Consider the following 27,441-nt stretch of genomic DNA (forward strand, 5'->3'; position numbering starts at 1 on the left):
GCCCAGACCGCGGCCATCGGACTACCATTACGTTACCATTGTATTACAAGGCTCTTGGATCGCTCGTGAAATTCTGCGCTAGCGCGCTCTCCGTTCCGCGATCTCGTATCTCGTTACGAGATCCGACAGAATCCCCTTCCCCTCTTTTGCGCGCGCCAGCGCACGTTCCTGAAATATAAATAAATAGAATCGAATCGCGATGCGTCCGTCATAGCTTGGTTACTGGGGGAGACAACGGACAACGATTATACCGCAGAACGCAGCAGGGAGGGGTAGGTCATTCGCGCAATTGAAAATCCGATCGTGCGACGTGCTGTCGTCTGTCGTGCGTCGCGGAATTTCGCGGCACGGCACGAGGGGAGCGACGGATTGGGCGATCGGCGTTGGCGTTGGCGTTGACGAGTCCCCGACGAGATACGGCACGGGATCTCGGGGCCATTGTACACGGCGGTCATTGCGTGAAGCGTCGTCGGTCGTCGCCACTCGGCACTCGCCGGGACTCGCCCGCCTTTCGCGTCCGTCGCACGTCGCACGTAGATCGCGCACGAGCGCGCTCGCGCTCGTTCCTCGTTCGGCGGGCGGCTGGCGGCTGGCGGCCGGCGGCCGGCGGCCGTGCGCAAAAGGGCAAAAAGGGTTGGGAGAGAAAAGGACATTTATATCGGAAATACAAATACGCGCATCGCCATCGCCCCGCCTGGATCGGGAACGGGCTGACCGCGATCGTACCGACGGGATTGACGGGAAACGGAAAGAAAGAGAAAGACACTTTTCCACGTGCGTTGTTACGTTTTTCCGAGTTGCGCGTATGCAGCACATATGAATGCCGCGTATGTATATGTAATAATGATGAATCGTCCATGGCACGTCCCAGTGCTCCATGCACGCCGAAAGTGCCCGTCGTGATCGTCGGCGTCCGCGAATCGCGAATCGCGATAGACGCACGGAGGACCTGTTTCGACGCGGGACTCGAACTAGATTCGCGAGATTAACGTGGGATCGTGGGATCGCGTATCGCGACGGCCGCGGCGGGACGTATTAATCCCTGGTGACGTAATCCACGAATCTTTTCGAGAAACGCTACACGTTTTGCGCGTCGCGATTGTCGCGTAGGTGTTGTTGTTAGGCCTAACGTTTCTTTTTTGCCCGAGGAGCCTCGTCGTCGATCGCGAGCGAGAAGCGTCTGTGGAGAAGCGAGAATGACGCGCGACAAGTGTGAGGCGTGAGGTGCCGGCACGGTAACGCGGGTAACGTTGCTCGCCCTATACTTGACTCGTCTCCTTTTATCCCGAGTTACCCGAGTACCTCGAACTCGAACGGCTCGAACCCGAGAGCTCCGAATCGATGGTCGAATTGAACATCGAACGTGGCGCGGAACAATCGTAGATCGTAGACGGTAAGGCATTGCGATTGTTCCAACGCAGTGGCCGCGGATCGCGGATCGCCCTCCAATCTGTACAATGACGATGACTCGTACGGCCGAGGCCGAGGGAAGATATGCCGCATCAGCGACCTGCGATTCGGCGTCGTCGTCCAGCTCGAAACGGGAGGTTGCCGCGGCGGTGTACCTGTAATCATACCCTGGACGACGTATCGAGATGATCGGCCGGGACTCGTTCCTGCACGATTCACGCAACGGTAAATAGATGAAATAGTTTATCGCGCGATAAGACGCGAAGGGCCTAGGGCTTGACGCTCCCGTCCCGTCCCGTCCCGTCGCTTACTTATGTAGCGTCTAAACCGCTCGGATCGATCATCGGGATCGGGATCAGGCCTGATCGGGCCAGCTAAGAGTGCCTAAGAGCTGCGTGGAACGACGCGCGTTTCCATTTTTTCCGGGATCCGTAATTGGATGCCAAGATTGCCAAGAATACAATCGTGTCTGGCCGTATGTGATGTATATGTGTGTATGTGTGTATCCTCTATGCCCGGTTCTCGTTGATATCAACCACGAACAACGGCAATTTTCCGAAGCTCGGCCTGCTCTCGGTGATAGCGAGCGGCCGAGGTAGCGAGGAGCGAGACCGCGGAGACGTTCCAGGTGAAACCTCGGCACTCGGCACTCGGCACTCTCGGTCTCGACAGATGTGCGCAGGAAGTCGTCGCGTTAACCTCGCGATAGTCGCGCGGCGAATCAATAAGAATTTAAGTTGCGTCGTTGCGCGATGCGTCGCACATTTGATTTCTTTGTTCCATTGTCCCTCTAGGGGAAAATTTGCTGGGGAATTTTTACACGCAACAATCGCGGCGTTTCGAGGTTGAAAGGCGGAGAAAAAAATAAGGTTCGTTTCTTTCTCGCGGGAGCATATAAGTATGTACTGGCCAGAGTGGCGAGACGTCGCATCGCGTCGCGTCGGCGAGGAAAAGTTGCGAGCTGGCGAACTCCTTGCGAAAATACGCGAAAGTACACTAGCTCGTGGATAAACCACACACGTGTAACTCTCTACGTAGTAAAGCAGATGTGTAGGTCAGCAAAGTGAATCAAATAAATCTCTTACGCGGGAGAGAGTTCTTTTTCCTTATTTTTTTTTTCCCCCGGCGTAAATCACGGAACACAAATGAGCTAATCGCAAGATCGGTTGTACCGACGCGTGGAATTAATAATGTTGGATTAGCGACTCGCTCTCGCCTTCCACGATGTTGGTGGAGAAGGTACATTGGGCTCCAAGCGCTCCAAGCGACGCCGTTACAATCGCGTAACCGCGATCGAGGCGAGAGGTTCCAAGAGTTCCAACTCCAACTGGCCGACGCCACGACCAGCCACGACCTCGAGGCGAGCGTCTCTGGGCGTTGGCACGAAACGAAACGAAACGAGCTCGCCGAAACGACCATTGTCCATTGCTCGTCTTCGTCGTCGGTGCTCTAATTCCCCGCACCGGCGTTGTGCAAACGGTCATAGAGAGCGCTGCGAGAACCTCGAAAAAAGGAAACCTCTCGTCTCGTGGTCCGAGCTCCGAGCTCCGAGCGTCCGAGATCAGCGCCGAGCCGCCGACATAACTTGCCGACATTGTGCGTGGTATATAGCTTTTGTGTAGTTGGCGCGGTAGCGGGGAGAGACGAGAGAGAGAGAGAGAGAGAGAGCCGTGTCGATGAAACGTCGTTGCACGCTCATTACGGGAGCAAGGAGAGAAAGAGAGAGAAAGACAGAGGGCTGGAACGCTTCGAACACAGGATCGCATCGAGAAACAGGAGACGATCGACGCACCGTTGGCTGTCGGCCTCCAAAGGTGATGATTTATCAGGTGCGCAAAAAGTAAGGTTGCCTCTTGTCTTTTCTTTAGGTCTTTAGGTGTTTCTTTTTTCTCCCTTTTCTTTTCGATAAGACAGCGTGCGCCAGGTGACTGTCGGATTTGACGCCCACGCGCGTTCGTTTCGACCGTCCTTCGTTCGTCCCTTGATATGTATCGTGCATATGTACGTCATAATTCAGACGAACCGATCGTACCGAATGTAATCGATTTTTGTCACTGTTCATCGAAATTTCTCTGTAAGCAGATTTTTATCATTTCGTGATTTATAATATCGAGATCCATCGTATAACAATGCGCACTAGGAAATAATTTGTTATGCCAACGTTCGTTTGGAGAGTAGCGCGTCTCAAATGCAGTCGCCATTGTGTGACGCGACTACGACTCGTAGCTTCAACGTGAGGAGAGGTTTATGGCTCTGTTGTAGGAGACAACGTTGATTTTTGCTTGTGCTTTGTTGTGTTTTATTGCGCATCGTCGAGGACGTTTACACCATACGGAAGAGAGAGAAAGGGAGAGAGACGTTTTACGTAATTTTATATGTATACAAATTTTATTAACTTTTCGCTACTGACACGTGGTTTACGTAACGCGTGACGTGTTGTCGATCATAATTATTTTTATGGGCGTAACACGTCGTATCAAATGTTTGCGACATACGCTGCATTTCTGAAGGATTCCAAAAAGTTCAGTTTTTCAAAAAGCTTAATACTATTTTTCGTAACGCTGAAACACGTAGTTTCGTAGCGCGAATCAAAAATTAATTTTGTAGAACGTTCAAAACTTTTTCCACGTATGATTTCGCCGATCAACCTAAATATAATTATCCTAATAGCGTGATTTGATGAAACGTGGTTGAATTAACGACATTTTGAAAACCCACTAGCAATATATTAGTTTAATATATTGCTGTTTTGTATACCGTTAAATGTTTTAAATATGAATTTAAAACATTTAATATTAAATGGATTTTGTGCACCTTTGTTATATGTGATTCAGAATATTTTTAAGCTCGTCAAACTTGCAGATTTTAAATGATTTTTCGCTCTTCTTGCCGTCGCTCGGCCGTAGGGAATGTGACTACTACAGCTTTCGTCATGACGTTCCCTTGTTTCACGTTTTATAGCCTCACGGCGTATCCGACGTCCAACTGAACTTTCCGGAAGGTCGCGCGATGAATGGACAATGGACGATTAGCCGAGAACTTTCGGTTGTTCGGAAAACTTGAATTTTTCAATCAAGTGGCGCCCCCATAACCTTAGCAACAACTAATTCCGCCACCTACTGGCAGCATTAGGTTACAAAGCTACGTGCATTGTGCGTTGTGCATTTGGCTTCTGTCTTTCTACTTCCGTCTTCGAGTGGTAAAACTAGGCACGAGGCACGAGGTGTATAAAGTAAATATGCACGAGAGTGATAATTTGGTGGAGAACCTTTCGTACGGAGTGTCGACGACCGCGTGGTGACCGTGGTCATTTTATCTCGATAGATAGGGTCTTCGCATAGGATTATATCGGTACGTATGTGTCAATATAAATCATTCGCCTGTTAGTAATGGTCCGAGCAGAACACGAGTGAACACGTAGCCTTTATTCACGTCACCTGGATTTATCTGCTATGTGATACTTACAACGGCGAATGTCACATCGTCACATCTTCATCCCGAGTAATCCCGACTGGCAGTTTTGAGAAAACGTTTTTGGAGGTTATTTAAGTACTAAAACTCGCACAACTTGCGGGCTACAATTCGAATCTACTTATCTCAATTTCAAACTGTTCGATTGTCGTTGATTGATATAGAAATTCTAATTTCCGATGACCGATTTTAGCAACTGGCATCTTGCTCTGATTTTGTTTAAACAGAAAATTATCTTTCACACGTATTTCGACTTTTGTCGACTTCAGAGTGTTTTCGACAAGAACATGGCGACCTAACTGATCGCTTGCTTTGCCTTGAAATATAATATAAAGTAACGGCGCTTTACGCGTGCAACGTGCATTGAATAGTGTTTGAGGATAATTATGATTTTATCGCTATTAGAAGGTTCCTGAGGTACGATAAAACTGCGCAATGTATTGGTTATTATCTACGAGACGTGATAGTTTTGTTTAAATTTGTTTAAATTTGACTTGATTTAAGTATGTGATAATATAATGTGTGTTCATCGTATATTCATAAGTTTACGTGCTGTGTGATGTGGATTTTTAAAAAAGTTACATGCATGTGTTTGCCACAGAAAAGTGTGCAACGAATAAAAGTGCAGTGTGTGGCATCAATGTGAAATTAAATTTTACATTGAAAATTCGCTCAAGATAAAAGAAAAATGGAAAATGATATTTTCTAAATTGTCGTACGAACGTATGGTGCGGTTCGAGCAGCGCATCATTATTGAAAGAGTCATGGCGATATTTTATGCACGAGCTCATCCAATACAACGTCGACGCAAGTTTGACGATGTGTTTACCGGTAGATTTTAAGCGACCCATATAGGTACGCATAATGTTTTGTCGGTACAAATTAACGTGGCTGCAATGTGTCTGAATACACGTTTAATATAAAGGAAAGAATACGTATAAAGGAACGTGCCGAATAAAAACAGGATATTGGCGCACGATCGATTCCTATTTGCTTATACACGGCAAGAGAAGCCTTCTAAGCATTTTATATAAGAGCCTGAGATTTAAATTGTGGCCAACTTAAACCCAAGCATGTATATGTATAGAATATCTTAATAAACAATTTTGTATTAACAAAATTGAATTTATATTGCACCTTAATATTTTAAATAAATTCTTCACACATGCGCGCACACGCTCTCTCTCTCTCTCTTTTTCTTTTTTAAATCGATGTATTTAGAAGTGTATGCGTTATGTATTAGCGTGCGTTCGTGCGTGCGGGCGTGCGTGCGTGATAGATAGATTTATTTAATTTCAGCTATACAAAACCATGAAATGGACTTGGTTTACAATGTACTTTAAACACACTCATACCAACTTTTATAACTTAACGCGTGACACTGTTAATTCCTTATTCCATACTTTTTTAATTTCTTCTAGAAAAACCATACCTTAAACCCTACACGCCTAAACCCATTATTTGCACGTTAAACTCACAACCTAAACTCATGCAGTAATACTTGATCTAGTCCGCTTCGGCAGTATCAAGCCAAGAAACGAACATTATTCACCTATACACACACACACACACATACCTTCTTATCGCAAGGGCATGCGTGTGTATTCTGAGCAACATTTTTTCTCAGCTCAGTTGCTGAGGAACATGAGCGACGATTTTATAAGAATGTTCTACGCTCGGAACAAACAAATCCGGCTTTTTAAGCGATATTTGTGGATCACGTCTTTTCGAATTGAGAACCATACGCATATAATCTAAATGGATGAACGATTATTTTCTGATTATATTGTATTTTACCAGGTATATCGTTTGTTATAAGTATATTTTTATTATATTGTCATATATTTATAAATACACACTTGAGAAAATTGTTGTAATAATTATAAAAGAATTGTGTGTATAGCAGTTATTAAAGTGAGAATCGTCCTTAAACGCCAAAAATGTTGCTTTCATGTGACAACAGATCCGTTCCAGTATATCGTTGTACGTGCGAAAGGGGTTGATTGGATCAATATCCATCTCCTCTTACACCTGTAGCTGCCACCATGATTAGCTATAGCTTTGGTGGAAAAGTTTTTACGGCGAAAACTAGGGATATTACTTACGTGCGTACGCTTAACGTGCGACTGCGTGTACTAATATACATGGTGTTCTGCGTGTAATCGTGTAATAAAACGTGTACAGTTTTGTACTCGCAATAATATATCTATTCTTTAAATCATATAATAATTTTTTGAGCGTATAATCGTATCACAAATGACAGCCTTGTAGGCCTCGATGGGCAATATCGGTTGCGGCCTGATTTAAATCGTAAAGTCATGATTTACAGCTGCTCCAAACGGAGACTCAAAGTCCGACCGGTCTCAACTTGAAATATTTTCCTGAGCTGTTGCGGTGTTGAGAATTCAAACGAGTCGTTTTACTTTATTACGAGATGAACTAAATGGTCGGCTCATGCCCTTTTAAATCCAAGTGCAGTGCGTTATGATTCACCCTGTATGCAATGCGAGCAACGGCGGTGACAAAGCGTGCGTGAATCGTCGGAAAATAATCGATCGTCAGCGAGGTATACGCTTCGTAGTCAAAGTGCGGCATCGTCATTCATCAGCCCCCTTGCCGAAGATTAGACGCTCGACGACGAAGGACGACGTTCCCCGGCGTTTCGATTCTGTGAGAGAGGCCGTTGGACAAGCCTCTGAAGAAAACTCGTTCAAGTGAAACGGATGAACGTTCCGGACATGCTCGGGACAAAGACCGACGCGATTGTCGTGCCTGAATACTGAATACTCCGTTATCCCGCTGTGAGAGTACAATAGAAGAAAAGGAAGAGAGAGAGAGAGAGAGAGAGAGAGAGAAAAGGAGAGAAATGGCAAATTGAATGCGGAACCCGGTCGGGTCCTATATCGTCAAGCGATATATACACATCGGACGAACGCGGTAGCGTTAACGATGCTACTCGATGGTCCGCGCGGCGATCGAGGAGAGTGGCTTATATACGCGATGACGTATTTTTGCGATATACGTATATTCATCAATCGCACCCTCGTCGGTGCTCCGCGATTTAACGAGAGGTCGAGGCTTCACCGAAAATGGAAATAAGAGTCGTGAACTGTGTGCCTTTTGTCGCTTCGACGACAATTGTGAACAAATCGCGGCGCGTCTGGTGAAGGACAATTCTCTACAGATATTACGCCGCGCGCCGTTCTGCGATTAGTAGGCGGCTTAACGCAATCGGCATTAATCGGCAGAAAGTAAGAGGCGTTTACGCGCGCGCGTGAGCCGTGGCCTAAAATATCCGCCGACTCGCCGAAGGATTGGAATAAAGCAAACACGGTACCGTTCCAAGTTACTTTAGCGAGCGCTACACCCGGGACGACAGCAAGAAATTATGAAATTGCCGAAGAAAATGTCTTCACGGCCCCTTCAAAGCTTCGTTAATGAAAGAACAGTCTGCTTTTGCGTCTGACGACGGAAGGATGATTAACAATTATTAATAAGATCGCTCGCGACCATGTCGCGTCTTCGTCGTCGAGGCCTGATAGTTTTAATTTCGCGTGCCGTTACAATGGCACGTATGTCGACGTGAGTACACTTACGGAAATGTATAAAATGCCCTCCCCCCCAAAAAACAAAATATTTATCACTATGCACAAAAATTACACTGTAAGATTCTCCGCCTGTTGGTCTAAAATATTTATTTATTTATCCTGCGCATCTACGAAGGCTGGTGCGCGCCGTGCTGGCATAGTCGATCAAACATTTAAAATGAGATAACGACACATTTTTTTCTTCGGTGGCCTTTAAGATATCATTAGCTCTTTCTCGGTTTTTCCCTTTGCGCACAGATATCGTATACATTCGAGATGACTAAAAGTTTATTCCGACGCGTGTTTCTTACGAGTAAAAATAAAAGTAGAAGTTTTCAAAAAGCACACGTTTTATTTATTCTGTATAACGGATCGGGAAAAAAAATACAACGGTATAGTTACTGTTTTAAAAGAGCGTTGTTTTTCTCTGTTTGAACGCAGGTTGACCAAGAGCAGGGAACAAGATGGACGAATACGACAAAAAGTTTGCAGAGATGCAAAAGTACATTCCATTTCTGGAAGCGATGATCGAGAGGCTGCAAAACGTTAAGGACAAGGACAATCGGCATATTCAATTGCAGAAAATGCAAAGTTTGCACGGGATTCTGTCAAACAGCAAGCGAAAGTGCGTTGGACGGGAATTAGTGCGAGATTACTTTAGCTCATACATGGCCCGCGCGTATACCGTCTATTGTTAAAAAGCTGATTTATTAGAAATGCTGTATACGATACTGCGCGATCGTTCAACTACACTATTGAACACTTTTTACTTTTTTCCAAACACAAGAAGGAGAATAATTATTTTTTATAGCTTTTTGGACGTTGACGAACGATCCAGTTTGCCAAATTGTTTTATCACGTCACAATTTTGAAAACGTTGCAGTTTTAGTTGCAAAATTGTTTAAGGTTTTGTGCAATCAAAATTAAGTAATGTTAGGATTTTTCGCCCGTCGTCAGCGTCGTAAAAAGAAGGTAACTTTTTATCGAACAGTGTTGATAATTGTGAACGTTATTTTGACGAAATAGGTTGAAGATCGAGACGCTGCAGCGGTGCGAGGATGTTTTGCAGAAACTGTACAATAGAGTGGAAAAGGTAGATATCCATTTCATGGAAATTTATCCCGGTTCATTAACCGGGATAACATTGTATTGTTTGCTGTGTGTAAGCTCGTCAAACTACAGTGTCTTTGAAATTTTAAAACAAGATTTTACTAAACGCGTGTATGTCTATACTTTATTTTTGAAAAAGTAAACATTAGGGGACGCTCTGTCCGCATATATTCCGTTCTGTTCTTTTGTTTATATTATTATTATTACGTATATTGTATATGTTTTTTGCATATGTCACTATGTATATGTATATTGTTTGAAACAATTACAAGAGATCGTTCTTTTAAGCAGGTTCTGTAAACGGATCCACGTTTATTTTCGAAAAAAAAAACTTGAAACATGTATCTTCAAAACTGTGGCTTTTAGTCCAAAAGATCTATTCCAAATCTGAAATATATTTATTATGTTTCGCACAACCGTAGGCATGTTTAAAGAAATGACTACCTAATTGTTCTGTTATCTCGTATTTGTTTCTGAGTAGCATATTTTGTACATATATTTCGATGAAAGATGTGAAACAGAGTGAAATAATGTATAATAATTCGATATAATGTTTTTATAATTTTTACATCTTTCATCTTTAATGTAAATCGATTGTTTTTATTTTGGATGGGATTCTCGTCATCTGTATAGTCTTCACGAAGAATCTAGGATTTTGCTTTGCATACTTGTTTCGCTCAATATAATTTTAAAAACACTATGTATAAATATTATACGATATAAACACACATTTCTTTTTTTCTCTTTTTCTCTGAAATAGTAGTTGCTTATTCGATCCTTGGTTCTTCTTTACACTCGTAATATTACTCGTTTTTCGTTGATTTTTTTTGACTATGTTTTTTTGGGCTTTCGTATAGTGCATGTTTGTTTTTTGTATTTTAATTATTCTAATTCGACACGAGTTTCAGGGAAATACACCTGGTTTACAATTACCGTTTAAACAAAATGATGGCGTCACGACGCTACCTTCGACGTAAGTACTCTATGTATATCGGTATTTTTAAGAATTTGCAATAAAATGCAAACGAAATGCGGATAATTGCAACATATGTATCGTAAAATTAAATAATCTCAACAATTCACGGATTCTCTTAAAACCTGTGAATGGATGGTTAAAATTGTTGGACGCGAAAAAATGTGCTTCTGTGTGATTTTCAGTTCGTCAGAGAAAGCAAAGTCAAAACGGTGTATGGAACCGGGGCACGCGCAAGACGTGGGGAAGGATAAAGAAATCGATGAGACACCAGAGAGTCCGGATACCATCAGATCTTCCAGTCCCGATTGCCAAATTCTGCCTATAATAATCCCCACAGAGCGCAGCGAATTGGATCGAAGAAGGCAAAAAGAACGTCCCAAAGAAATACCGGTTATTACACTTACGGATAATGCAAAACCAGATTCCACTACGGACGATGTCATGGTCATGACACATGCTGCCCCTGCTGAATGGGACATGTTGGAAGAGTCGGAAAGGACGAACTCAAGGAACAGAGGAAATTGGCAACCTTCCGTGGTCACCGCTACCAGTCATGATGTAGCGACCGCTGCTCAATTGATCGGTAACAGTTTACCGCAAAGAGTCAACGATAGCAGAAACTATACGTTGGATTCGCAAGATATAGATATACCGACCGTTCCGGTGCCTTCTCTCGGCGGTTCCAGGCGATTATCTTCGATTCTAGAGAAAAATAGGCTGAATTTAGACATAGTGGCCGCCACTAGTTCCTCCAGGTCGGAATCACCCGTGAATGTTCCCGAGGTGAGACTCAACTCTCCCGATCCCGAGATATTATTTGCGAAGCCTAGGGCCGCCACGTCGCCTACTAGGCCCAGATCGAAAGATAGTCATAACACGCCATTGAAGCCACCGCCGACGAAACCGCCATCGATACCGCTTCTATTCTCGCCGCCGTCTTTGCACGAGCCTCCATTGTCTATGGAAGATCTGGCAGAACTGTTAAATGACGGCGAGAAGGGCGATGCGGGCGAGAAAGGCGATAAAGCCAACGAAAATGCGGCAAGGCAAAAGGACGCTGATAAAGCATTGAAAAATTTGTCGTTATCGGAAAGAGTGAAACTTACCACTAGGAAAAATTTGCCAAATACAGCAGGAGTTTCGCCCGTGAAATCGAGCGAGCGTAGAGCATCACCTCATCAATCGAACAATTCTCAGCGATCGGCCGCGCAATCGTCTTTTCTGGGTTCCAAATTCCAAGAGCCACGTTACGCAGATAACTACGAGAGGCATCCGCGTCAACGTGACGCTCACGCTCATGATAGTGCGAGAGATAAGGTGATTACTATTTCTGACGATATCCCATCTCAGATACCAGGTTTTCACAACTCCGCGAACAAACCGGATGAGAGAAATGTTTTATTGTATCAGAGACGTCCGAGCGTAGTACCGTCCGTTCCGGATCCACGGGAAGATGTGAATCTATCTAGACCGGAGAATGAATTTATGATAGATAACACTGACTATTATAATATGCATGCAAATCAGATACACTGGGCTTCTCCTACGGCCACCACTACTGACCATCAATTCGGAAACACGCAGTGGACACCTTCCCCCTATGGTGGAGTGACCAATCCACCTCTGCAACCCACCCAACATTCCTTCACACGTCCTCCGATGGAGCCACAGTTTAGGCAAAATCAGTTTCCACCAACTTTACCCGCCAACGGCCCCAGACCGTTGGCGATCAATCCCACAGTGCGACCGCAAGAGATGAGTCATATGGCGAGACCGGAAAACGTTCGAGAGGATATACCTCCATTGATAACTCCCCACAATACAGGTTTTTCGCCACAATACAGAGGTTTTCAGATGGGTCAAGGATCTTACGATCCAGCCTTCCCGCCAGCCAGCAGACCGACGGAATATCCACACGTAAGACCGACATGGGAAGGTCCCGCTAATAGAATAAGCGAGACTACTTACGAAAATGTGATTCCTTGTGGAATTCAGGTGATTTCTGAGAGTTCCACAGGAACTTCGTATCCGCGACCCAATACACCTTGCCCTTGGGGCACGCAGAACAGGGGTAACAGAAGTCAGGGGAGGGATGGATACTATGATAGAAACAGGACGGAGGTGAGGCCTAGTTTCAATCGTGATGTGCGCCGATCTGATTGGTCGCGAGACGGCCATTCTGATCGAGAGAATCCAAATCGTTTTCCAAATCGAGATCCACGGGTTCGTACGGAACATAATACGAGTGCAACTCAGGCCAAAGAGACCGGCGGCGCTTCCGCCAGAGATCCACGCCTTGCCAAAGATAAACACGTCAACGTCAACGTGAACGTGTCAACCAAAGTCAAAGATACCGTTCACAAGGAGAAGGAGAAGGACCCCAAGAAACGGCCGGTAACAACGACGACGACAAAGACGACAAAGGAGAAACCGAAATCGCAGAAATCACCTGAAAAGAACAAGCTGCTGAAAGACAGAATGCAGTCACCGCTAGAGAGTCTTTACGGCGTGATTGACACGAAGGTCAGTCAGACGTCTGGTCTGCAGAAGTTTAAAATTCCTAAAATCAAGCGACCGGAAGCGCCGCAACCAAATCGCGTTGCTAACGAGGCAAAAAAAGTTGAAAGTGCTTCATCATTGAAACCATCGTCGCGTGTAAAGAGTAGTAGCAAGAAGAGCGGTAAATCGAGTTCCAAGAATAAGAGCAAGGACGTTGCAAGTGCTGAAGTGAGCAGCAGTAGCGATGGTAATCGTGCAACAGAGATTTCGGTTCAGCAAAGTGATACTGCGAAGGACGGAAAGATTCTTTCGTCGTCTCCCGAAAAGTCTGACAAAGACGAGACAAAAATCGGCGAAGCAGACTCGGTAACGACCAACATGTCCAAGTCCAGTGATGTCGCGAAGAAGGGTAAGAAGGCCAAGAAGGACAAGAAGGACAATAAGCAGGACGAGTCAGAAGCCGCGGACGGGTCGAAATCCAAAGAAGAGGTGACGCAGGAATGGATTGAGGCACTCATCAGGAAGTCATTCGAATCTGGTGAGGGCAAGAAGCTAGTCGAGCAAGCGAAGTTGATACAGAAGCTCGGGGAGGCGCTGAAACAAAAAAAGTTTAAAAAGCTTAAGAAGATTATCGAGGCTGAGTCTGAGAGCAGTTCGGACAAGGATGAAACGGTCGAGACGAAAAAGACCAAGAAAAAGAGGCGAGTAATAGTGTCGGACAGTTCGGATGACGAGTGTCTTGCGGAGAGGCTCAGTATCTTAACTACCAGCACTGCGACGACGGTTGAAGGAGAGCCGGCAGCTCAAGATTCTGCACGCTCCACAGATGCTAAAAATTCGGAAGAAAAACTCGAAGCAACAGCCGCCAGTAACAAGTTGAGCAAAAAGCAAACTCAAGATGATATCGCGAAGGAAAATGACAGTTTATTAGAGACCCGTGGCGAGGACTGCGTTCAAGTAGATAATAATAAGAATAAAGATGTACAATTGGAGAAGGAGAGTCGTAAGAATGATCGATTAGAGGATAATAACGAAAATATTGATGTCCAGTCAGAAAGCGAAAAGCCAGTCAGCAGATTAGAAGATGTAGATGAGAAGAAAAAACGAATTGAAGATTGCCATGATAAAAGCACCGTAGAGAAATCAAAGGTTAGCACAGAAAGTAATATAGAATGTTTTGTTGATCAGAATAGTACAGAAAGTATAGAAAGTTTGGATCGGGATAAAGATCGGACAATGCAATCTGTCGCTACCGCGATTACAGACCAAGAACGTTCCACGGATAAACCTAAGGTAAAAACGAAGAGAAGAAATTCTCTGGAGATGTTGCAAGAGGATATCAGGGAAATGTTTATTAGCGAGGGTGTAGTGATGGCGACAGGTTATCGGATGTGCCGATTGTCGAAAGAAGGTCAGCAGTTGCCCTCGAGCCCGAGCCCGTTATCGATGAACTCTAAGAAGGACGAGCCATTGAATATTGCTGAGAAGAAGATCGCGGAGTCGAATACCGAAACGAACGAGTCGGTTGCTGCGAACAAGTCAAGGAAGAGTTTGAGATCTCGCAATATCGAAGAGTCGAGCAAACCGAAAGCCAAGAGCAAAAATGACACCAGACGGACTCGCAGTTTACGCAGCTTGAGGAAATCGATTCCAAGTTCCGACAGTGAAGAGGACCAACCGCTGGCTCTGCGAACGATGCTGAGAAACGCTGGAAATAGCACACCGAATCAAGAAGTGGATCGCAGTGAGGAAAGTAATGACACACTTCGCCGTAGATCCAAACGCGTCTTACGTAAAGACACTGTTATGGAACCGCGAGTGCTTGTAGAGAAGGCGGATATTACAAAGATAGATTCATCTAAAATAATGTTCGATAGCTCGTCCGACGAGAGTTTCGGCATAGATGTGTCTGAGTTGGCCGCAGCGGTAGACATCTCTCTTCGACCGGACAAGCAGTCCGATCGGGATTCAGTGGACACGGTGATAACTTCGAGACGACGGAAAGACGCCAAGAACGCTGGTAAACGGAAATCGAAGAGGTCATTTGCACTCACCGACGACAAAACCGAGGACGAAATGTCATTCACCGATGAGGAGGAGGAGAGCACAATGTCGGACTTTTCCATGTCGAGCAACACGACTATCGGGCAAAGAACGAGCAGTGGCGCGGCTAGGACGACCACTAGGGAGGATTTATTGAGCAACATCTTAATAGGATTGGTGCCGACGACGGAGAAGACGACGTCGATCGACAGGGGTAGCGAAGTGGACTTTGAGGAGGATGCGACTGATCCGTTGGCCATCGAGCCAAGCGCGAAAAAGTTGACGAGAAGGAAGAAAAAGAAATCCAGCTGGAAGATGGGCATAGTAACTACTAGAAAGAGAAAGAAGAAAACTGCTTTTGGAGCTACCTCTAAAACTGCTCAAACGAGTGTCGAAGAGACGACGACCGAAACGACGGTCTCGCGGGACACCGTAAAAACTGATCGATCGATCGCGGCGGATATTAAAGAACCTACAACGGTGGAGAAAACTCCTGAAAAAATTCTTGGGGATAACTATGCCGTCAACGATGCGATAGTGAAATGCGAAGATATTAAGTCGCTTGTAAATACGGATAGCTTTGATATAGATTTTAAAGATTTTGCCAAGTTATTAGAGCCCATAAGTACAGCAACACTTAAAGAAGCATTCGCTAATGATTCTCTTTCCGTCGAGGAAAATAAATCGACAAAAATGAACTTGGAAGCGGCAGAAAGTTCGAATAGCGCTGATCTTACCGCGGCAAGTGCCGCTACCGCGAACAAGTTTTTCAAGGAACCGCCAAAGATCGTTTACGACGAACTTATGGCGGAGCTTTTTCACAGGATAGATATCAAGCATCTGATAGACTACGCCTGGCTCGGTCAGGACAAGTACAAATGCTTATTATGCTTCTTTACGGGCAAGAATATCGTTCACCACTACAAGGTGAGTCATCACGGGAGGGAGGTGCTTATTTCGCGTCTCAAGTCGACGGACGCACAAGCTGCCATCGTGGACACCGAACGCGCGGCGACCGTCGTCTCGTCATCCGCGACAGAGACAGGTCAGACGTGCAAATTCTGCTGCAGGTTTTGCGGTTGGATCACGTTAGGCGCAGCAGACGCGGCACTCGAGGCGTTCTACGAGCACTGTACGACGCACACGGGCGAATACAGGTTCCACTGCAACAATTGTTCTTACCAGGCGGTGGCCAAGGCGTCCATGAAAACGCACTACTACAAGATATGTCGCAGGGATAAAACGTTCAACGAGTCTGCGTCTGAGGACGTCGTACCGAGAGAGGCGGGCATCTATGGCTATTTATGTCGCAGTTGTAATTACGTGCAGCTAAAGCGACAGAACGTGGAGGCCCACGTTGCGTTCTGGCACCGAGAGCAGATGGATACCGAGATCTTGAAGATCAATATGGCTACGAGTAACAACGAGCACGCACACGAGTCAGCGGCGTCGTCCGTTAACGCCGAGGAGCCTTTCGTTGCAGAAACAAAACCGCAGGTTTCTGAATTAGGGACTATAGAGTGTAAGGCTGTTGTACCGTTGGTGAGTATCGCGAGGCTAGCGGAGTCCGAGGGCAGCAATGAGAATACCAGTGAATGTATTCTGCGCGAACCAAAAACGGAGGAGAATATTCAGATCAAGGAAGAAAGCGAGGAAACACCGAAACTGTCTCAAGGAGAGCCGGAGGGGTCGGTGAGCACTGGTAATTTAAGCGCATTTGTTTGCCCACCTGAATTGGAAAACAGAGAGATGGAGATACAGCGGGAGCGGCAAAAAACGATGCGAGAGATCGCCAATAACATCGGCATTCTATTAAAGAGCACCAAATCGGGCCTGTCCATAATAGACAAACTGCAAGACAAGATGCGAACGGACGCGGTCGTCACTCCGGTCCCTGCTGAATGCAACACGCCGACGGAGCACATTCTGGAAGCGAGGGAAAACCCTTCGTTGCCTTTTGAGAGTTCGTCCGCGGAACCTCTGATGAAAACCGAAGACATAATCATCAAGGAGGATCTTGTAAGTCAGCCGAGCAGTCAGGAGATTCGCTCTTCTCTTACGGAGGAACACGTGGCTGCTGCTGATAAGTCAGAGGTGACGAACGACGAGAATGACAAGGTGGACGTGAAGATCCGGGATCCTCTCGCGATCATGGACTCGTGCAAGAACATGGAGAGCGACAACGAGAATAGCGACAATGAGCGCTCGGCGCCACCAATCTTCGAGTCGGACTCGAGCAGCGAGCAATCAGATTCTGAGCAGACCGACGTCAATATGATCCTGAAGGAGACCTGCTCGACCATAGACGCGTCTTCGTCGCGGGATCCAATGCTGACGACAATACAGAGGCTGGCCGCGCAGCTTCAGAACGTCAAACCGTTGGAGCCAGCAGTACCATCAGAACCGCGGCTCGATATTAAAACGGAGATCAAGAGCGAGCCTATGTCGTCGATCCCGCAAGCACCGGACGTCGTGCCGATCTCTAATGTCCAACCGTCGCCAACGAAACAACAAAACGTCAAGTATTCGAAAAAGGAAATATTGACGCCAACGTCGTGCAAGAGTCCGCCACAAAGTTTTATCAAGTTTAGACGGCTGAGCGGCGATATGCTATCAATGCCAACGGATAATCAAGAAGGTTCGCAAGAATTCAATACAGGTGGGTGGTGAGATTGAAACCGATCGCTATAGATTGTAGTTGTAGATTTTAGTTGAAGATTTGAGTAGTTGATGCGTTAATGAGGAAACGCAAGAGATTCACGTTAATTAACGTATTCAACAGAAATATATGCATGTATCTATATTATATTAATGAATAAAATTCGTAGATGGAGCTCAATCGTATAGCGCGGTAGACTCACTGCAAACGGACGCAGAGGAAGAATGCTCGTTTTTGAAGATCGAAAACGTGGTTAGCCTCGCAAAACCCGATCACAACGAAAGCCATATTGTACGTGTGACGGTGTCACAATTATTTTTCATTGCCGGCATTCCGACTACTGTCTGTTATCATTACCACATTTTTCATTTCACTATTACGCTATTTCCACAGGTAAGTGACATTAGGAGAGCGGTGGAGATCTCGCCTACGAAGAGCAAAGAGATACCCATTCTGAGGAAACCTAGCCAACCTTTAATATTAAAAAAGAATGTCTTACTACAGCCGCTGATAAATTCGAACGTGCACGGTATGCCCGATCAAAAAATTTGCCAACCGTCCGTGTCTCAGCGAAATCCATCAGCACATATTTAACCGTCGAATTTTTTGTGACCGTAGCTCTGAGGATCCACCCGGTGATCGTCTCATCGACAAGCCTAGCGACAAGCCCATCGATAAGCCCATCGACAAACCCATCGACCTTGAATTACAGGTCAAGGAAAATCAAAGTGATACGTTCGCCTTTGTCAACCAAATCTAAGGACACATCGGTCTCCACATCGTCCTCCTTTGCGGTCAAGTTAAAGTCTGTGGAGGCATATACGGCGATGCTGACTGAGACAAAGCTGGCTCACTTCTACAAGTGCATGGGCCGCAATTGCTCTTACACGACTGACTCCCTCGCATTGTACGACCAGCACTATTGTAAGCATTTCGAGGCCAGCAAACAGCAGAACAGCACGGAGGCGAACGATTATATGAAGTGCGCCTATTGCCACGCATCTCCGAGTAACTGGAGAAGCTTGGAAGCTCACTTGTGGGAGAAACACAGCCATTGCCGGTACCAGTGCGGTTACTGCTTTTATCGAGCCGTTGTACCGTCCTACGTACAACAACATCACGTAATAATTTTTTTGGTTACTGTAACTATGTTATTAAAAGAGAAGAAATAATATATTTAGTTGTTTAATTAAATTTTTCAGACGACTTGTCATCCCGGCACCGTACTCTATTATCTATTAGGCAAGCCGCAAAGGTCGACCCAGGAACAAGAAGATGTCAATCGCAAAGATTACGTAAAACCTTTTATTTGCAAACATGGTGTGTAATTTTAATAGTTTTTATAATATATCATGTTACACAAACGTGCTAATATAATATGTTAATATATTGTATATTGCATAATTACGATGCTACGTCCTAACATTGATTGGTTCCAGATTGCGACAAAATCTTTTATACACGTGAAGCATTTGCCGTACACTTGAAGACAAAACATCCCGCTTTTCAGTTTAAGCACAAATGTCATTTGTGTAACACTATACACACGGCAGAATCTCTCATAACTGTGCGTATTTTGCATTTATCTATAAACGCTATTAGGAAAAAGAAAGTAATTATAAATATTGCTTGTTTTACTGTATTACTTTGTACTTTACAGCATTATAAAGTGCATGGATTTTGCAAGTACCAGTGCTTATATTGTTTCTATGGTGCCGAGAGTCTAAACGAAATGCATCAGCATTTGAGCGCCTTTCATTGCAATCGATTACCTCAGGTTCTGGAGCGTGCGCTTCCTCCAAAGGTATGATTCTTGGAACTAATCATTTACGTAGAACAAACTGTGCGCATGTCATTGTCACTATATTAAAACAACTTTTCGTTTGACAGTGTTTTTTTTATTTAGTATTGCAAGTTTAGGATATATATTGATCGTTGGGTGTTTATCTAATAATGTTCATGTTATACTTACCGACTTGTATATAGTTTGAACAAAATTCGAAATTTTAGACACCGTACTAAAAAGTGACGATAACTGTTTCAATAAATTGTAAATGCTTTTAATATATCATGCACGTGCGCGTAATTTCAGCCAAACTACACCGAGGAAGTTATACGTCAGCTTCTTTTGCGAACTATCACACAAGAAATAAATAAAGGAAGCTTTGATTCAAATGCTGACGATTCTAAAAAGACGACAACCAAGAAAGATGCAACAAACGATCAAATCTCTACAGCTTCGTTAAATGTTAAAGTTGCTTCGTCAACTGACACTCGGCCTAAACCGCCAAACAACTTGAAAAAGGACTTGACGTTTGTCGGGGCAGTCAGCACGGATGATCTAAAGGACGCAGAAGTTGAGACCACGGTTGACAATATCTCAACAAATGAACAACCTGCCGGTGTGACTCTCGCCAGTGTCGGTGAAAAAACGAGTACGAACATGGCTGAAAAACAGCCTGTACAAGTAAAGTCGTTTCTACACTCAAAGACGAGAAAATTAAGCGACCATACCACAAGTCAAATTCTTCAGGAACCAGAAATAAATCTGTCATTGTCCATGAACGATTCCGACGCGGTAGACCCACTAGAATTCTCAGGTGAATTCACGTGCAGTGACGAATTCGTAAATACCAATTTCCTCGATAATGCGGAACTTTTGAAGAATTTTACACCCACGTCCGGCAACATGTCCTCTAAATCCGCGGATAAAACCGAAGACAGTGACATTGAGATCTTGGAGAGCGAAGAGAGGGTTGCCGCGCAGAAAAACGCTCAAGTTGAGGTAAAGAAAACGGAACCGACCGTTTTCGAGACAAAGGCTGAGACGAAAGAGCAGGTTGCATCTAGCGACATTACCGAGATTAAATGCGATAAGTCCGAAGAGGCATCGGCTAATGCGACTGCTAATGCGACTGCTAATCCGACTGCTAATGCGACTGCTCAACCAGAGCCGGACAAACCTTTGACTTTGGATGACATCAAAGACACCGGCCGTACCGGACATGAGTTATATAAATGCGGTTATCTGGAATGCAGTTTTACGGCATCGCAAGTAGTCTTGTTGAAAGCGCACATTAAGACGTGCACGCTCGGAGAGCCCATGAAAAACTTATTTTGCCCGCATTGTAAAAAACGATTCGTCAAAATTGGCTTGCTCCTAGAACATATGAAGACTCACGGATTGAAGCGTTTTGGATGTTCGATGTGTAAATTGAGATATCCGGTTTCGTATCAAGCTACAGCCCACATGAAGACAAAACACAAATTCCTCAACACGAAGTTAGTGCCTGCCGACCCAACAAACCCATCGGTGGATGGTCTCTTCATCGTGCAAGCAGTTGTAAGTCTCTTTCTCTTATCAATATTTAATATAATAACTTTACATATTGTATCTTTTTTTTTTTCAAAGAGAGAGAGAGAGTGTTATGTATATGTAATTTTTATATAGCCTTTCGGATCTGCCGATCGAAGAACCAAGAGGCGCAAAGGTATTAGGTCTGGAGCTGAACAGGAAAATGACAAAACTGCGGATAACGAAAAATTATCGTTCAGTCCTGATGAGATAGAGCAATTACCGCGTCAGGCGATTTACAATCGGGAAGTCCAATGCGCCGTATGTCCTTACACAACTAAAGTTCGGACAAACATTATCCGGCATTTGCAACTACACGCAAAAGACGAGACCGTACCCGAGAGCGGTCCGGTCAATCCTGTCCCTTGTTTAGATAAGAAAGAGAAAATGTTCGATAAGATGGTGAATCTGGCGAGCAGCTCGCACCAAAACGGTCGTATGGGCGCGAAACCGAAAGAATCTATTAAGGAAAGCGAGGAGGGTGATAGTATACCAAAGTTTATACCGGAACACAAAAGGTATATTATTTTAATATACGTGTATATATATATATATATATATATATATATATATATATATATCGGGTGTCTGAGACCACCCGCCCACCCCTTTTCTTTCAAAAACTAAGCATTTTAGAGAAAAACGTTCCAGACAAAACGTATATGGTTTTGAGGGGAACATAAGATGGTGTCATTGATTTGACCTTGGGTGGCATTGTTAAGGACAGGTCAAGGACACCTTCAGTTTCTTAAATGGAACCCTCTATTTTTTATTGCATATTCTTATAGCTTATGTCGAGAACTTTCTAAAACACTATAATTAAGTATTTTTTCATTAATTACTTTTCGAGTTATAAGGCTTGATATATATATATATATATATATATATATATATATATATATATATATATATATATACACACACACACACACATATATCATTGCATGCACGACATATGAGATTGCAACAGATGAAATACTGTTCCAACAATCATATCTTTTCTGTGGTAGATATGTATGCGGCGTAGCCGAATGTAATTACTTAACAGTGGACGAGGCGATGTTGAGGTATCATTTGAAGGCCCTACATTCGGATGAGCCATATTTCCGTTGTCCACATTGTCCTCCACCGCAGCCAGGTCAAGAGAATCAAAATATAGCGATCGACAAAATGGGCATTCATTTGAAAATGCACGATACAAGACTCTACAAATGCTCCCATTGCAATCATCATCATTATCATAGGTTTGTACATCATTATCATAGTGTCAGATGTGTTGTGTGATCCACTTCCGATTAGCCTGTTTCCAATTTAGAGATGGCCTCATTCACACCGTACTTCGCCACCCATTTCTGTCCCTGGCATCATGGACTTGGCTTGACCCAGATCTTTTTATAAAAATTCTAATTTTATACATATACTTAATACAATTTTAAAACATGTGACAAGTAAGACTAATAGGCTACTTGCTTACTATTTAATAATGATCATTAATATCAGTAATCAAGATAAACAAGATCGCTATTTTGATTTAAAAAAAATTATGTAATGTACGAAAAAGAGGAATATGTTACTTGTCAGATGTTTTAAGATTCTCTTGTTGGCGCGAGTACACTTTCTATGCTCTCTGATAGTATTAAAATGACATTTAGGCACGTTGTGGAACGACATCTTACCGACAAGCATCCGGAGAAGAGGCCTTTCGTGAAAGTCGTAAGGGAAATTGAAAACACAGAGACTGTTCAGCAACCGGTCCAGGAAGAGACCGAGGAGGAGGTACCCGATCCAGACGGCAATCATTGGAAATGTAATCTGTGCGATTTTAAATGTGTTTACAAAGCCGATGTAGTCAACCATGCTGACACGGCTCACGGCGAGAATTCCCAATACAAGTGCACTCTGTGCTCATTCAAAACGAACGGAAAGGTACTTGTCGAGCAGCATATAAATAGCAAGCACGCATTAGAGACCACGGCCGCGTACACTATGATATACCAGAGGATAAAAGGTGTCAACAAACGGACGACGGAAGCTGTGGAGCAAGGCGGGCAAGACGAGCCCTTTGATACGACGCCACTTTGGCTGAGAAACATGCCGCGAGTTCGACATATCCGCGGTATTCTTTTGGAGGAAGAGATTGAAACGTCGAGCGAAACGTCGCCCGCAGCTTCGCCGAAGGTATCTCTAGGTAAACGTAAGAGCGACGCAGAAATCGTGACAAAGCCAGCTAAAATAAAATCGACCGGGAAATCGACGTCTCTCGACGACAATAATAAGCAATCTAAGGAGAAATCGAAACGATCGCTCTCGTGCGACAAATTATCCGGAGAGGCAGAAGGCGACACCGGCAATAATAAATCGGCTAAAGACTCAAAAACAGATGCGGGTGAACTGAGTGACATTAATGATCCTGACATGGGAAGGTTTGGACCTTATGGCAAACCGGATGCCAATATGTATGTCTGTACACTGTGTAATCACTTCAAGACGAAATACAAGCACGATATGAGAGATCATCTTTATAGGGAGTTGAACTATCCAAGGTAAGCGATGTGCTATATTAAAACTTGTACGCCTACGTGTCACATGTTAAAGAGCTGCAACGCACGCTGAAATTGAGTAGAATTTGTCGCTAATCTACTTTTAAATTGTGTTCTGGATATCCCGTCACACGTTATGTTTGCAACTTTAGCCAGCACGTGGATATCGCGATGCTGCACATTCTATTTAAATACTATTATTAAGAAAGATTATGTATCTGTTTAGATGGCATTGTAAGACTTGCGGATATTTATCGATAAATCGTAAAGCATTGCTGCAGCATTTTGGGAAACGTCATAATGGGGAAAATCCAGCATACGAGCCACTTTCGCCGGATAACACGATTGAGTATTGGGTACATATTTATTAAAACTTTTTACCATTTATATCATGTTTTTTACTATTTATTAATTAACATTAATAAAATGAAACAGCATAACGTAATATTAATAATATTACACTGATGGTTAATTTGCAGGTGATGACTTTGTTGAAGAAGCAAACGGATATGATCAAGGCGTCGTCTCATAACGTGAATGTTGCCAACAGAAGTGTAGTAGCGACACCCGTTAGTCCAGATGTTAGTTCCGTGAAACGTCTACCCGACAAGAAGACCGTAAATCTTGCACCTACGATATCCAACCTGCAGAATGACATTCTTGAAGATTCTAATAAAAGCACCATAGACACCGACGACGGCGACAGTCGAGACAACGAGGATCTCGTAATCGACATGAAGGAGGACGAGATGCACGAGGACAGGAGCAACGACGCGGATATGTTCGAAAATGATAAACGTAAGTATAGAGATTAGGTTCAGAACTGTTTACACGTTTATACCGTCCATAAGACACAGAACGTATTGTATATGATTTTGTATAATTTTACGCGCAGTTGGCGGGAAGACCGATGACAATCTGGAGCGGCCGATTGCCTGCAAGCACTGTCAGCACACATTCAACCGCCAGCGCGGATTCAAGATGCACGTTCAGTATTCGCATTTGAAACTGTTTGGCTTCTTGTGCCCTTACTGCGACCGCAGCTCGAACTCGGAGCCGTTGCTGCGCCAGCACATCCGCGCGAAGCACCCGAATGATCCGGAAAATATTATACGCAATCCGAATGCGTCGGTCGCAAAGTTGCCCGATGAGTTTTGGGAAAAGGAATACGGTCTCTATCCAATAAAGGGCAAAAGGCGAAAATTGAATACGGAGAACAATGCTAGCAATAACGTGGCCACCGGCCAGTCTGCTACTAGCGTTCCCGCAACCGCTTTCACCAACAATCACTTGGAGAGGTGCGACGTGTGCAATTTTACAGCCGTAAATTATACTGGCCTGAAGAGTCATATGAGAACACACGCCACTCTAAAGCACAATCTCAAGTGCCTGTATTGTACCTACAGCTGTATATTTAAGGCAGAAATGGTGGAGCATTGGAAAATAAATCATCCCTCATTGCCGTTGAAATTTAAGGAACTAACATCGGCGGCTGGCTCCTCCTCCGGCGAGACAAAAAGCAAACCGTCGACGCCTCAAAAACGGGATGTCGACGGGATGTTGAAGAGCACAGGGGAGGAACGTGAGACGTCGACTATAATCTACGGCTGCTTCTATTGCGATCTTCGCAGCATCTCGCTGTCATCCATCAGGCAGCACTGGAATCTCATGCATAAGGAATTAAAGGGTTCGGAAGCCACTTCCAACGTAAAGTTGCCGTTTAGATACAAGGAGATACCTGTGCCAAAATTTTCGTCTACAACGTCCGCGAAAAAGAACGTTAACGAGCAAGCGAAACAGACGGAGAACCTGTCGCCTGTCACTCAACGGTCCGGATGGGTTTGTCAATGGTGCCAGGAGTTTTGCCAGACCAACAACGATAGGATGAGGCATCAGAACATGTTCCATTCGCACCTACCCCACAAGTGGCAGGAACAGCAGCAGCAGCAGCAGCAGCAGCAACAACAGAAAGAGCATGATCAGTTACAAGGGTAGGTGCTTGCTCGTATATATTATATACATATACCGTTGCTTTCATCAGGAGACACTTAAATCAAACATCCGAATTCTGTATATTTCAGATCGTCGACACGCGTGCCCGCCGACAGTGCCGACAAGTACGCAGGTTCCGCGACAAACTCGAAGACGGCCCCAAACTTTAAGACGGTCGTAGAGAACTTGCGTACGAAACATGCCAGGCATACCGAACTTGGTGACACGAAAAATGAGGATGATCAGAATCTTTTGGGAGTATCGAAAAGAGATCGCGGCGATGATCGTCTGGCTGTCGCGAGAAAATCCACCACCAAATCGGTCGTTCTATGCACGAAATCGAGCCCACGTGTATTCAAAGCTGTCGCGCGCAAGTCTACGAATCCGAGGTATCCGCCGACCTCTTTTACGCCGCGTTTACCAGCGGCGCAAAGCATAAACACGGGATTAGAGGAGGAAGAAGAAATACAGCGCGAACCGCTATCGCATTACGGACGACCGAGCAGCCCGATTAATCTGGCCGAGTTAAGCACGTATATGGTGGTCGGGGGCCTTAGCATGAGGGTAAATTGTCACACTCTCGCAACACTGATTGATATCAAGCCAGAAGTACTAGTGAAAGACGTCAGGAAAGATCCCGAGTACGCAAGTCTGTCAAACTTGGATTAATATCACAATAATTATTTATATAATATAGGTAGATATCATTTTTGTGTCATATCGAGATTCATCAAGATTTTCCCATTAAAAATGATTAGCTGCGTATCGCTGTAAAAACTAGCTTATGTAAGTGGAGTTGCAACAAAACCCCAGTTATATCATTTCTGTACGCAATAAAACTGATTTGCGACGATAATAAGCAAAAAAACAAGTATTTTTTAGTTGGGATTGAAAAACCGTAATGTTAATATCACTTGTCTTTTTTGCTCCTGATTTCACTCACAAAATATAACGTGTATATATATTAAAAGCGGAGATATATGGTTAAACACAGCTGTACACTAGGGAAGACGATCGAAACGATTAGTACAATAAAAAAAGAGTCGTATTTTAATTTTAAAATAAAATGTATCAACTCGAGTGTATATGTTTGATGTGATACTTTTCTATATGAAAGGGTTGTCTGTTAAAGTCTTAAATTATTGTTAAACTTACGATTACATCACAAATTTACATCGTGACGTGCTGAATAGTTAAATAAAACTATTTTTAATACCTTTCATAAAATCACACTTACGTTAGCCGATTTGCATCAATCAATATTACATAATATTCACGTCATTCGAATGAACCAAAAAAATTAATACTTAAAAAGAAACAAAAGTGTAAGATATTATATATTTCCTTTGTGCTATGTAAGTATTTTATTTAAATATTCTATTACGCGTTTTATTTTATGAGATGTAGTCCAACATTCTGTTCGAGATCATATTGCGTATTTCAGTAATGAAATCGCACTACATTCGGGAATGTACAGAAATAATACAGATCATTATAATGTAATTTAATTCATTACATTGTAATCTTCAGATTTTTTTTTCATAAAAAATACTAATTTCAACATAATAGAAAATAGTAAATTTTTTTCTGTGAAAATATAAGACTGACACGCGTCCTACTATTGTAAATGTAGTAGTTTTTAGAACCTTGTAAATATATGTACCATGATGTACCATACCGTAAATAAATATTTTTAATTTTTACAAATCGACCAGTATATGAGCTCCATTTTAAGCATATTTTAAACTTACTACTTTAACATAAAAGCAAGGAAACCAGTATATTTTGATTTATTTTAC

General features: G+C 43.9%; 1 protein-coding gene across 7 annotated transcripts; it reads left to right on the forward strand.

Annotated features, from left to right (window-relative positions):
- The first annotated feature begins 619 nt into the window (after window positions 1–619).
- On the forward strand, window positions 620–27,349 carry LOC143906882 (uncharacterized). 7 transcript variants are annotated; one of them, XM_077423223.1, is made up of 19 exons: window positions 620–1,635; window positions 8,910–9,093; window positions 9,495–9,561; window positions 10,481–10,551; window positions 10,737–17,755; window positions 17,925–18,046; window positions 18,149–18,284; window positions 18,374–18,876; window positions 18,958–19,075; window positions 19,195–19,322; window positions 19,416–19,559; window positions 19,848–21,098; window positions 21,207–21,628; window positions 22,121–22,354; window positions 22,745–23,653; window positions 23,877–24,006; window positions 24,130–24,448; window positions 24,546–25,641; window positions 25,732–27,349. In XM_077423223.1, exons 2-19 carry the CDS (start codon window positions 8,933–8,935, stop codon window positions 26,309–26,311), a joined length of 13,410 nt encoding a protein of 4,469 aa, XP_077279349.1. In that variant the 5' UTR covers window positions 620–1,635; window positions 8,910–8,932; the 3' UTR covers window positions 26,312–27,349. The 7 variants fall into 7 exon arrangements, with proteins under 7 accessions (XP_077279349.1, XP_077279355.1, XP_077279354.1 ...); XM_077423229.1 differs by having other exon boundaries at window positions 22,763–23,653; XM_077423228.1 differs by having other exon boundaries at window positions 10,487–10,551.
- The last annotated feature ends 92 nt before the right edge of the window (window positions 27,350–27,441 follow it).

This window comes from Temnothorax americanus, unplaced genomic scaffold (genome assembly GCF_048541705.1).
Source record: "Temnothorax americanus isolate GAGA-0224 unplaced genomic scaffold, ASM4854170v1 Scaffold77, whole genome shotgun sequence".
Lineage (NCBI taxonomy): Eukaryota > Metazoa > Arthropoda > Insecta > Hymenoptera > Formicidae > Temnothorax > Temnothorax americanus.